At 39.5% G+C, this 12,230-nt stretch overlaps 1 protein-coding gene across 1 annotated transcript in view; it reads right to left on the bottom strand.

The window, feature by feature from the left end:
- LOC138580135 (rap1 GTPase-activating protein 1-like) overlaps window positions 1–12,230 on the bottom strand; it is a 713,312-nt gene that overhangs the window by 211,123 nt on the left and 489,959 nt on the right. Inside the window, exon 13 of the mRNA XM_069650446.1 lies at window positions 13–142. Within this exon, the coding sequence (XP_069506547.1) occupies window positions 13–142 (130 nt within the window). The remainder of the gene's footprint in view (window positions 1–12; window positions 143–12,230) is intronic.

Raw genomic sequence — 12,230 nt, 5'->3', positions numbered from 1 at the left:
AGTGGGCATTACCTGCTGCGCATCCCCCTCAGTGAAAGGCAGCTTGGTAGAGACATGGAACATGATTTCCTTCCCTCGGTAAGTGGTATAGACAGACTCGGTCCCTGTCTGACCCCGGGTTACATCCAGACCACCACGGAACCTGTGCAGCATGTTACGACAGAGAAAATTAAAAACATTGAAATGGGGCTCTAAAGATCATTTGTCTAACAGAAATAACACCAACAATAATAATAACAATAGAAATATATGGGATAAGTGTACGAAATTCTAAGCATGTAGAGGAACAAGTGAGTGATAAGTTGATCTTTGTGGTCACTGAACTCTGAGGTTACTTGCAATATCCTTTTTATGTGCTGTAAATAAGCAGGCACTGTATTCCTTATAACGCAAGATCACAGCACTATTCCCTTTAGTACATGGATTCCCACTCACTCTAATGAAAGATATCTTCCAGTTACTGATGTGTAGGAAAAATGTAGAATATACAAAAGCACACCAATATGTTTGTATTTTGTGTTGCTTACAAATAATGTAAGCAGTTTAATACAACATGCATTAAAATGTTGGCTTTGTGGTTTATGACATGTGTTGATAAGCAGATACAATCTTGCACTCCTGTAATAAGCTCCAGCAGTGCACTAAATAAACACACTATCATACATGTCCCATTATCAACTAATAACTGCACATTGTCAGTGAAAGTTAATACAGAAGAAACGAACCTAAAAAGCAAGTCATGGCTTTGACAAAGTGGTTTAGTGGCAGTTGGAATGTTGTACCAAGTTGTCAATTTTATTTGATTCTTAAAAGTTTGGTATTACACTTGTTATGTAGGCAAATTGAATGGAAAATAGTGCCTCACTAGCCAGCTTGCCTGTAAATAGAGCACTGTACATTACGCAACTTTAATTTTCTTCATTCTGTCCATAGTCACCAACTTAAAATGATCATGGCATATTTCCCCTACGCTTTGACAGCATCCCCTCCACCCCCCCACCCCGTGTGACAATACAGTGTATGGCATATATCACCTGTTATGGCGCATAGGGTAGGCGTTTTGGTGCATTGTGATGTGAAAATAGTGCCAACACAGTGCTACTGTAAAAAACTGTAAAGGGGATTTTGGGAGCAGTGTATGGCACTGGCATGCCAACGCTTGGCGATGAAATGGCCAAAGCACCAGCTGAGCCTTCACCCTCTAGCTCACGTCTGTGGGCTGCTGCTGTTGCCAGGGAGATGTGCACTACCAAAGTAAAAGCAAAATGGCTTCATTTAACTATATGTCCGTTAGATTTTCCTTTGTTTGCACCAATGTTTTTTTGTTGTTGACATCCTGTCGGAATATGTTTAAGCGGTGGACTGATCTAAGAGCTTTTCCGGGCTTCCATGATGGTCCCTAGGTTTGGGACCGTCTATAAATTGGTATAGCATATTTTTGTTGTTTTGGGGCTTCATGCGGAATGCGAGTGGGCTTGAGTTGTTAATAGTTTGGCGACGGTCCCTGGGTGTGGGAACACCTTTCATTTCATCCCATGTTTCCTTCTCAAAACCCAATGCCTCCCTGGTAGCTCAATAGTTAGAGCGTGTGTCTACCAGCATCAAGACACGGGGTTCAAGCCACCCCTCAGGCTTGTGGCAGAATGAAGTACAAATTATTATATTTTCAGTCGGGTTCTCCGTCTACAATAACAGTCTCCAAAGCCCCACCATTGCTCTTTGGTGGAGATAGGCGCAGACGAGATCTAATATATTAAAGGCTCAGACATTGGTATGCGCCACATATAGTCATGCGTTCTTGCAGGTACAGCTCTCATACTGAGGGTACCGGGAGCCTGAAACACGGACAGATGCCATGGGGCCCCGATGGAGACCAGGCTTTGCTCAAAATATAAATGCACCAGATAAGGATGGCCTTGTGACAAAGCTGAGAGTTCGAGCCCTGTGGAGCTTGAGTTGTATCTGACTGGCCTGTAATGCGAGAAGGTGCCTGCTTCAAAGTGGCCTTGATAGCTTAGCGGGGAAAGCTTAGGCTTTGCGAACACTGAGGGCAGGGGTTCGAGCCCTTCCACGGCTGAACAGTCACCTTTTACTAAAATGTCCAATTGAGTCGTGCAATTCCTCTCAGAGTCGTGTAAGTGCCAGGACCCATTGCCATTGACTATCTGCAGCCTATTGGTACGGTTGAAAACAGTGCTTGTGGCGTTCCTGAAGTGTCTGCAGAAGCAAGCCCCTGACCAATTGACCTCATCACCCCTAGCCAAATAAATGAACGCAAATCCTGCTTTGAAATAGCTGCCAACATTTCAGGCCCTTTCTAGATGTTTATGAATGGCTTAGAGACAGCTCCAAAATGAAGAGTAGCATTATTTTCAAAACAACTATGCAATGTGGGTAGGGGGCATGCACAGCACAACTCTTTAGTGGAAGGAGATATCCCCATGTGTAAGTGGAGGGGCATCAGGACTTAGCAATGTTTGCTCTCTCTCTCTCTCTCTCTCTCTCTCTCTCTCTCACTCTCTCTCTCTCTCTCCCTCTCTTTCTCTCTCTTTATGCACGGCTTCAACTATCCAACCATGTTTATTTAAGCTGCACCTGGTGCACTCTAAATCCATGGAGGGAGAATGTGCAGCCACCTGCAGCACTCTCTACCCCACCCACCATACTCCACTCTCTCTACCCCACCCACCCTGCCCCCACTCTCTCTACCCCCACCCTCTCTATCCCCACCCTCTCTATCACCACCCACCCTACCCCCACCCTCTCTGACCCCAGCCCACCCCAAATCCCTCTACCCCCACCGACCCACCCTACCCCACTCTCTCTACCCCAACCCACTCTACCCCTACCCTTTCTACCCCTACCCCCAATCTCTCTATCCCTGCTCATCCACCTTACCCAACTCTCTACCACCACCCACCCTACCAACTCTCTCTACCCATACCCACGCTAACTCCCTCTACCTCCACCCAGCCCTACCCTCACCCTGTCTACCCCATCCACACGTGCTACCCCCTCTCTCTCTAGCCCCACCCTCCAAACCCCCCTCTACCACCACCCATCCTATGCCCCCTTTCCTTACTCAACACTACCACCTCTCTCTTTACTCCCAACAACCACCCTACACCCTTTTCCGCCACCCACCCTACCTCATCCTACCTCCTCTATTCCCCCACCCACCCATCTTACCCCCGCTCCTTATGCTCTCTCACACACTTGTTTTATTTCTTACCCTTTCACTCTCACCCTTTATCACTCATATTTCCTCTTGCTCATCATCAATGGCACCCTCTAGCAATGGCGTCCTCCCCTGCCCTTTCTCTATTCCCCTTCTCATTCTTTTGCTCACCTGCACCCCTTATTGCAATCTCCTTCCAAACGTTGCACTCTCCTCCTTACACCCTGGTGCCTATAAATGCAAAGAACAGCAGTAAACGCCAAAACTATTGGCATTGCCAATTCTTGCGTGCCACGTGTTGGCATGCTAGTGTTAAACGATCTGTACCAGGTTCTTCCCACATCAATTCATATCTGTATCTTTGCATTCCGTTTCCAAGCCCCCGCCACTGCCTCCCACTGCCTTCATTCTCTCCATTCTCCACTCTTGGCTTTTTCGTGAAGCCCAGTCCCATCCTCTCTCTCCTGTCCTAGGCTGCGTTCTTCTGCTCTTTCTGGAAAGTTCAGATTTCAATATCCTTCTCTGCATTGTGCAATGCTGTAATTCATTGTCTCCCTTCCCCTTTCCCCACCATGTTGCCCTGTGGGTGCTTTGAAACAGTTGTTGCTAATTGTATAAGCGACCTAACAAATGATCAATAAATAAAATAAAATAAATGAATATGAATGTAAGATGCATGCGGGGAATGAACAGGCTGTGGTGAGGGGCATGCCAAGTTGGCTATTTTATTTGATTCTTAAACATTTTACATTGCATTCTCCGGGCACCAAAATCTTTTATAAATCTCCCAAGGTGCACTGCACTGCAGGCTTTTCATAAGTATAAGGACGTAATTTAAAATTGTGATGCTTTGCTTTATAAAAATAAAAAACCACAGGATTATAGACACATTTACATTTGTTTTTAAATTAAGGGGCTACAGGAGAGCAGCAGGCAGCGGTTTCTTTCCTAGAGCAGCTATAGGTTTAATAACATGGCATGTGACAACATGTCTCATTAAATGTGTTAAGCCCTTTCACATGAAAAACCTACCCAATATCTGGGGTTTTCATATGAGCTCATAAAAACAGTCCATGAGATTGTTAAACTGTCCAGAAGATTGTTAAGCTACCCTATGAAGTACTTGTACTCGTTTTATTTACTGATCTGAGATACAGCATATCCTTGCCCAAACATGGAGCTCCTCACAGTGGAACACACATAGTGCTTTGAATTCCACATCAGTGTCATGGCTAGCCCAGATTGTCATGGGAATGTCCCTCATTATGTACACGACCCCCTACCTGTCCATGCCCCTCATTATCCTACCCCTGCAATGCCCCCTCCTCACCCGTGTACCTCATTACCCTTAGCCTTGCGACTTTCTTCCTATCCAAGTCCCTCTTTGCTCTTAACCCTGCAAATTCACAAACCAAAGTCTTTCACTATCCTTGTCCAACCACCCCCCTACTCATCAGTGTCCTTCAATTTCCTTAGCCTGCATCACACATTCTTATCACAGTCCTTCTCATGCATCTTCGTCACAGTCCCTCCCACACTTCCTTGTCACAGTCCCGGATGTGCATCGTCGACCTAGTCCCTTGCATGCATCCTTGTCACAGTCCTTCTGCCTCTTCATTGTACTGCTTTCTCTTCTTTGTCATTGTCCCAGTTCCTCATCCTCATTCGGTGACATTGCGGGGTATGGAGCATGATCACAGGCCATGGCACATTAAAAACTGCTCCTCCAATTGAGAAACCACCATGATTCCTAGCTTGGAAGTACACTGATGATATTGTATATGACATCACTTGTGATCTCAATAGAAAAAAAAGTTATACAGGTGGTGTGAATTATATCATACCCAAGCCCTTAAAATTCAGTGAAACAAAATTTAAGAGACGGTTTCAAGATTTAAAAGCAACAAAAACCTTCAAATTAAGTGAAAAAATTATAACTTAAGTGACATAATTGGGCCAGTTTAATGCATCAAAACACCTGAAAATGAGTGTGCTCTAGTTTCTAGTGCTGTCATCAATGATGTCATATGTGATGGAAAGTGTCGTTTCATCAGCGTGCTCATCTGCTGTGCACCGGGGAACCACTTCAAGTAAAGATTTGGTTGCTTGGAACTGATACAACATAACTGTCTTAACTAAAGTTTTTTCAATGATTATATATATTATTTGGAAGAAAAAGATTTACAAAAACGGTTAAGGTTAAACCAACAAAAACTTAAAGGCTACAAACATAAGAAATAATAACATGAAGGTAACAACATAATAAATGTTGTCAATACATTTACAAAAAATATATTCAAATCAAATGTTTTTATTTATTTATTTTTATTAAGTGCATTTGGTTTACACTACAATATTTAAAAAAAACATTCATAAAAAGATAAAATACATATCTAAAAAAAAAGGGTCAGCACAGTTCCTTGATAGAATCTACAATATTACCAAGTTGAAACAGCATTATACAGCCATTCGAGCAAATAATCTGGTTTGAACAATGTTCCAAATATGGTACGCTCCGGACGCTAAAACAATCGATTCACCCCATACAGCAAGCTCAAAAATTGATCACATTCAACATTGAAGAACTTGGTATATTCTTTGTCTGAAGCTTGAAGAATTGGGTTAGTATGTGTCAAGCAGTCTCAACAACTTCTCCGCAGATCCTGCAGAGTCTCGTTGATTTCAACCCAAATCAAATATCATGGTAACCTTAACTCAACTTGTTTATGTCTTGCAATATTTTGTTTTTGCTCCAAAATGCTATGTAGTGAAAGTAATATAATGTGTTGTGTGAATATTTGTTTGTTTTTAATAAAAATGTGGAACTTTTTTATTTATGTTTTCAAAGTGTATTACATATGAGCTTCTTTTGTTAGTATTTACAGTTTGCATTATTTACAAAATGTAATTTAGCACACATATTGCATGTTTGCATTTGTTATGCACAGTGTAATGACCATAAATGTGGTGCATATATTATTTTTAGAAGTACATTTTACCAAACTTTTTTTAGTTTTTCAATGTATTTTTTTTTCTTTTTATAGTGTTATATTTATTGTTTAGTAAATTATATGTATTTATCATGACATGTACCTTGTTAATTGATATCATTGTATATTTAAATTATGACACCCGAAGTTCTATGTATATTCTGTTATTGTAGATTTATTTTTTAAATATTTCAGTGTATTTGTTCTTGCAATTGTGTGTGTATATTATAATTCAAGTTTGCCATTATGCAGTAATTTTGTATTACAAAAATATGTAATACTTTTTTAAAGATAGAGCTATAATAAATATTAAATGTACTTTTGAATGATTGTACATTTTATATAATTACTTGTTTTGATGTGTGAAATTGTTATAATTTTATGACAATATGATATGCTTTTAAAGTTTGCAGGAGAGTTAAGATTACCATGATACTTGATTTTAATATAATACATGTTTTTCAATTTATTGATAAGGTTTATTATGTTATTACCTTAACATTATCATTGCTGATGTTTATAGATTTTAAGTTTGTGTTGATTAGACCTTAACATTTTTATAAAAATGTGTATGGCCAAATAATTTCAACTTGGTTTTTACGGTTATGTGATTATTGATTGTTGTAGTACTAGTGTGTATTGTAAGAGCATTTAGCATAACTCTCTGAGTGGCATAAGAGCATGTTGCATAACCATGCAACGTAAGCGTAAGTGTCATAAGTGCATGTGTTGTATGTTTTTGAGCTGTAAGAGCGTGAGATGTGTGTTGAAGGAGAATGTGTTGTAGGAGCATTTATTATAGGAGCGTGTGCTATAGGAGCATGTGTCATAACATTGTGTGATGAGACTGGGTGTCGTTAGATCCCCTCTTATGGGAGTATTTGCTGCAGGAGCACGCGTTGTAGGAGTATGTGTGTAAACAGTGTGTTATGATGGAGGTTTTGTGATCAGAGTAGTTGTCATAGAAGTGGGTGTTTTAAGAATGATTGTCGTTAGACTGTGTCATGTAAGGCGTAGGAGTGCTTGGTGTATAAGTGTTTTGCATGTGAGTATATGGCATATGATTAGCACAAGAGTGCTTGGTAAAAAGTCAAAAAATGCACATGTCCTATATGCCTTTTATATGTTTGAAAACGTACATTTAAATCATGTTTGACTTTTATATGAGGTTTATATACGTGGAAGAGGTATATAGCACGTATATGGTTTGTACATATACGAAATGTACATCTCCTAACATCGAACATCAGAGTTAGTTCTGACTGTTATGTGAAGTTTCTAGAGGTATCTTACTGTACAAAACAAATTGTTAGTTTCCCACATGTACATAGAATTTGTATATAAAACGTACATTCTGGTAATGCATTGTATGCCTTCTATAGGTATGAAAGCTCACATTAAAGTCAGTTTTAACTTTAATATGCAGTGCCCGTATGTATGAGAAGCATATATGACTTCTAGAATTACTACTAGTATGTCATAGCTCCTGAAAACGTACATCACAGTAAGCCCTGACTTTCGTGTTAGTTTTCAAAAGAGGTAAATTGCATAATCTGCATACTATGAAAATCATACACCCCTTGGTACAGTTTGTATGAAAAATTTACATTGATTACATCCCTTGAAAACTAACACCAAAATCAATTCATACGTGTATGCAATTTACAGCTCCTGAAAACTTACATTCAAGTAAGCCCTCAAGTATGCCCTGACTTACATGTGTTTTCAAAAGATGTAAATTACAAAATCTACAAAATGGGAAAATCATACCACCCTTGGTGAAGTTTGTATGAAAAATGTACGTTCATTGCATCCCCTGAAAATTAACATAAAAATCAGTCCTACTTTTGATGTGAGGTTTCAGGAAACGTGTGATGCGTGAACTGTGCAACTCATATGCCTGTTGGTACAGTTTGTATGAAAAGTGTACATTTAATCCATGTCCTTACAACTGACATCAAATTTAGCCCTGACTTGCCTATGATGTGAGTTTTCAGGAGATGTTAATTTTGTAATATAGGGACTGTAAAACTCACATGCCCTGTGTATGTTATTGCAGCACATGTTGTGGGCAGTTTGTGTGGTAGGAGTAAGTGTTATAAGAGTGTATGTCATAGGGCCATATGTTGTAGGAGCATATGTTACAGGAGCATATGCTGTAGGAGTGCATGTTGTAGGAGCATGTGTCATAGGAGCAAGTGTAGTAGCTGCATGTGTCATAGGAGCACATGTTGTAGGAGTGTGCATCATAAGGGTGTGTCATTAGAGTGTGTATCATAGGAATGTGTGTGGTTGGAGCATGTGTCACAGGAGCATGTGTGGTAAGTGTGTATCATTAGAGTGTGTCATATAGGGTGTGTGTTAGGAGCAAGTTCCGTAGGTGTATGTGTTGTGGGTGCAAGTGTACTAGGTGCATGTGTCTCTGGTGCATGTGTGTGGTAGGTACATGTGTGTTGTAGATGCACATTTGACATGTGAATGTTGCCTAAGTGAACATATTGTAGGTGCGAAGATGACTTCTCCAATTTGTACTTGTATGTAATTTGCAGTTCCTGAAAACGTACAAAGTATGCCCTGGCCTTCCTGTTAGTTTTCAAAAGATGTAAATTGCGTAATATATGAACTGTGAAAAACATATGCCCATTGGTACAGTTTGTATGACAAATGTACATCTTTTACATCCCCTGAATACTAACATCAAAGTCAGTCCTGGCTTTGATGTGAGTTTTCAGATGTAAATTGTGAAACGTGCAAAATGAGGCGTATATGACTTCTACAGTTCGTACTTGCATGCCCTGGCTTTCATGCATTTTTAAAAGATGTAAATTGCGTAATCTTTAAACTGTGAAACTCATCTGACCTTTGGTACAGTTTGCATGAAAAATGTACATTCATTACATCCCCTGAAAACTTACATTAAAATCAGCCCTGACATTGATTTGTGATTTTCTGTTTTCCGATGTAGACTGCTTATGTACAAACTGGGAAATGCATATTCCTCTTGATACAGTTTGTGTGAAAAGCATACATTTATTCCATCACTTTAAAACAGACATCAAAGTTATCTGTGACTTGCCTATGATGTGAGTTTTTAGGAGATCTTAATTGTGTTATGTGCAAACTGTAAAACTCATATGCTTTTCATAGTTTGTATGAAAGATGCACATATATTCTGCGTCATGTATGGCTAAACATTATCTCGTTAATATCTCAAAATTGGCCAGGTCGATTCTCAAAATCTTTTTTCAGTGCACCAATTCCAGATGAACTTTTGGCACATGAAAAAAACGGTGGAAAACAAAGTGGGCAATTTTCAGATATGTGGGTCGACATTTTCATTTTTATTTTCCTTTGGGAAAACCCAATGTTAAAAGCTGTTCAAAACAAAATCAAACATTTTTTTTTTCTAAAACAAAGAAACTGTTAATGCACAATTCTGAATATGTGCATGCTCAGCCGGCTGCAAGGTTTCAGAAGTTAGTGTGAACAGTCTTTTCTAAAATTCCATAGATTGTCTTAACCTTAGCTTTACCTAGCGCTAGCATGAAGTCATAATGTGTATATATATATATATATATATATATATATATATATATATATATGAAGATGAAAGCAAACAAAGACCGCAAAGTCTTGTTTCTTTAGAAGCTGCACTCCCATCAAAGAACGAAATCCAAAAAATATATCCAGCAATAGTTGCTCGCCAAAAGGTTCAAGCGTGGGAAAAAAACGACTGCACAGCAACAATTTTGCTTTTAAAAGTTGAGGTTTTATTTAAGAAATCTTGCAGTAAAAAATGACTTCCCAGTGGCAAGGAGGCTAACTAATGCATTTCTCCACACTCCTGTGGCTTGTTCACAGTAACTCCACCCTGTTGTGGGAGCTCTTTTAACCCATGACACACCAATAGACACAGAAAAGGTAACTTACAAAGATGTGATTTTTTGCATTCGGCCATCTTATAAGGTGCAAAGTGCATGTGTATCATAATATCTACACGGATAAAATTCGTTCCCACTTCTATTAGGTTTCACACAAGGATCTCTAATGTATATTCAGTATAATTAATGTTACAATTTTATAATCATTTATAAAATAAAATCTTCAATGTTGCCCACATGGACTATTCGAGCAATGAACATGAAATCACTGTTTAGTGACGCTGTCTATAATAATATAAATATTAATAAAATACACGTTCTCAAGTTGGAGACGAGGCCATTAGGCAAAGATGTAATAGTATAGGGCAATGGTATGACGTTATGCAATTCTATATATATAAAAAACATTTTATAATAAAGTGCTAGTGCATAGTGCGTCACAGCAGCCTAATACGATGACCAAAAAATTGAATTTCAATCATCAATTTAAAGTGCAAGTGCTTTACTAAAACCAATGTTTCTACATAGCATAACATTACCCTTAGTCTGCTAAAGCTCGAAAGCCCTCATGTGGCTACAGTCAGATCACCATGTTAGAAAAGGTATTAGCTGATATGGTACCCAGCATAAAAGTGCATCTCAGTTTAAATATTCAATTATGAACTGTGTATATGGGTGTCATATAGGGAGAAAAAAAATAAGATAGGAAGGGGGCACCCCCTTCTCTGTTAAATATTTTTTAAAGTACTGGACGAAATAACCCCAGTCCACAAAGGTATCACGAGTCAATGCTTTGTGACCAAGTTGTTTTGAAAGGGGTCCAAATCCATCCAGCGGTTTTGGCTGTGCAGTGTAAGAAATATTTACCTTTTTTGTCTGTCGGAAAATTAATGGGGACTAAGCCGAAAGTGCTTTGTTTTTTTTCTTAAGAACATTTATATTTTTCAAAGAATATTTTCCAAACTTTCCAGTCTGGAGGGGCCTGCGAGTTCCAAAATTGTCTGCAAAATGTCAGCTAAATATGTGGTACGAGTCAAAAGTTATTAGCAATTCATGATGTAACTCCAACTCACGGAATATACAGATACACATATATACATATATACATTCCTGATATATAGCGACTGTCTTTAACCTGTAGTTAGGTGCTAATAGCATTTGACACCCTTGGTCTGCTGTATGAAATTTCCCAGCAATGTTTACAACCGAGGCCCCCAAACTTCGAAGGTTTGGTACAAATTTGTCTGACGGTTTCAAAGTTATAAATCATGAAAAAAATGTGTACTTTTACTTTTTGCATTGGCTTTCCGTGGGGAAAATGCAGTCTTTAAACAGGTGCCTTTGGTTTGGTACAAATCCATCCATTTGTTGTTTTTTTTTTTACATCTGTCAGATAATGGGGTGCCTCTGGCATGAACATCTTTTAAAGAGCCACCATGATGCATTGATTAAAGCTAAGATTTTTCAAAAGCAAAACACCAGTGCCATCTTGGATTTTTGTGAAAATTTGCAATACATTTTATGTTTTAAATTAAAAATAAGTGGTGGGCTGATGAAGAGCTAGCAGGCAGCTGTGTATTTCATCGAACAGCTAAAACTACATTTGTAATAAAGTGTTTTGCTGAGATGTAGGGTGCACTTATGAGGCTGGGCCGCATTAAACAAGCCCTTTCACATCAAAAGGTTACACAATCTCTGAGTTGTCATACAAACTAGTAAACCAGCCCATGCAACGTAGAGATTGAGATGCCTTTTGAAGTTATGATATGATATGATAGGTTATTTATAACGCGCTTAATACCCAGAGGGTTTTAAGCGTGGACACAGGGATCGAACCTGTGTTGCTCTGTGTCATTGCTTTCAAGGCGGGCACGTTGCTGCTGTGCTATCCTCCCGAGAACTTATCTCATTCACATCTGTTGGTATGATCTACAGAGGGTAGTTGCCCAAATACAGCGCTCCTTACAGTGGAACGCACTGAGTGGTATGCATTCCACAGGTGTCATGAGAAGGGCCCGTTTCCTCCCTACCCCCTCTTTCTAGTTCCAGCCCCTCATGCCCCCCTCTTCCCTCTCCCCTTGTGAACGTCCTCCATTAACTCCCAGCATCCTCTACTTCGTCACAGTCCCCATGACCTCCCACCTGCCTCTTCATCATCACAGTCCCCCAAAACCCCTCCTC

The sequence above is a fragment of the Ambystoma mexicanum genome, chromosome 3p, assembly GCF_040938575.1.
Source record: "Ambystoma mexicanum isolate Mex_15411 chromosome 3p, UKY_AmexF1_1, whole genome shotgun sequence".
NCBI classification, from domain to species: Eukaryota; Metazoa; Chordata; class Amphibia; order Caudata; family Ambystomatidae; genus Ambystoma; species Ambystoma mexicanum.
The sequence above is the reverse complement of the archived record's forward strand: the minus strand, read 5'-3'. Positions and strand labels throughout refer to the sequence as shown.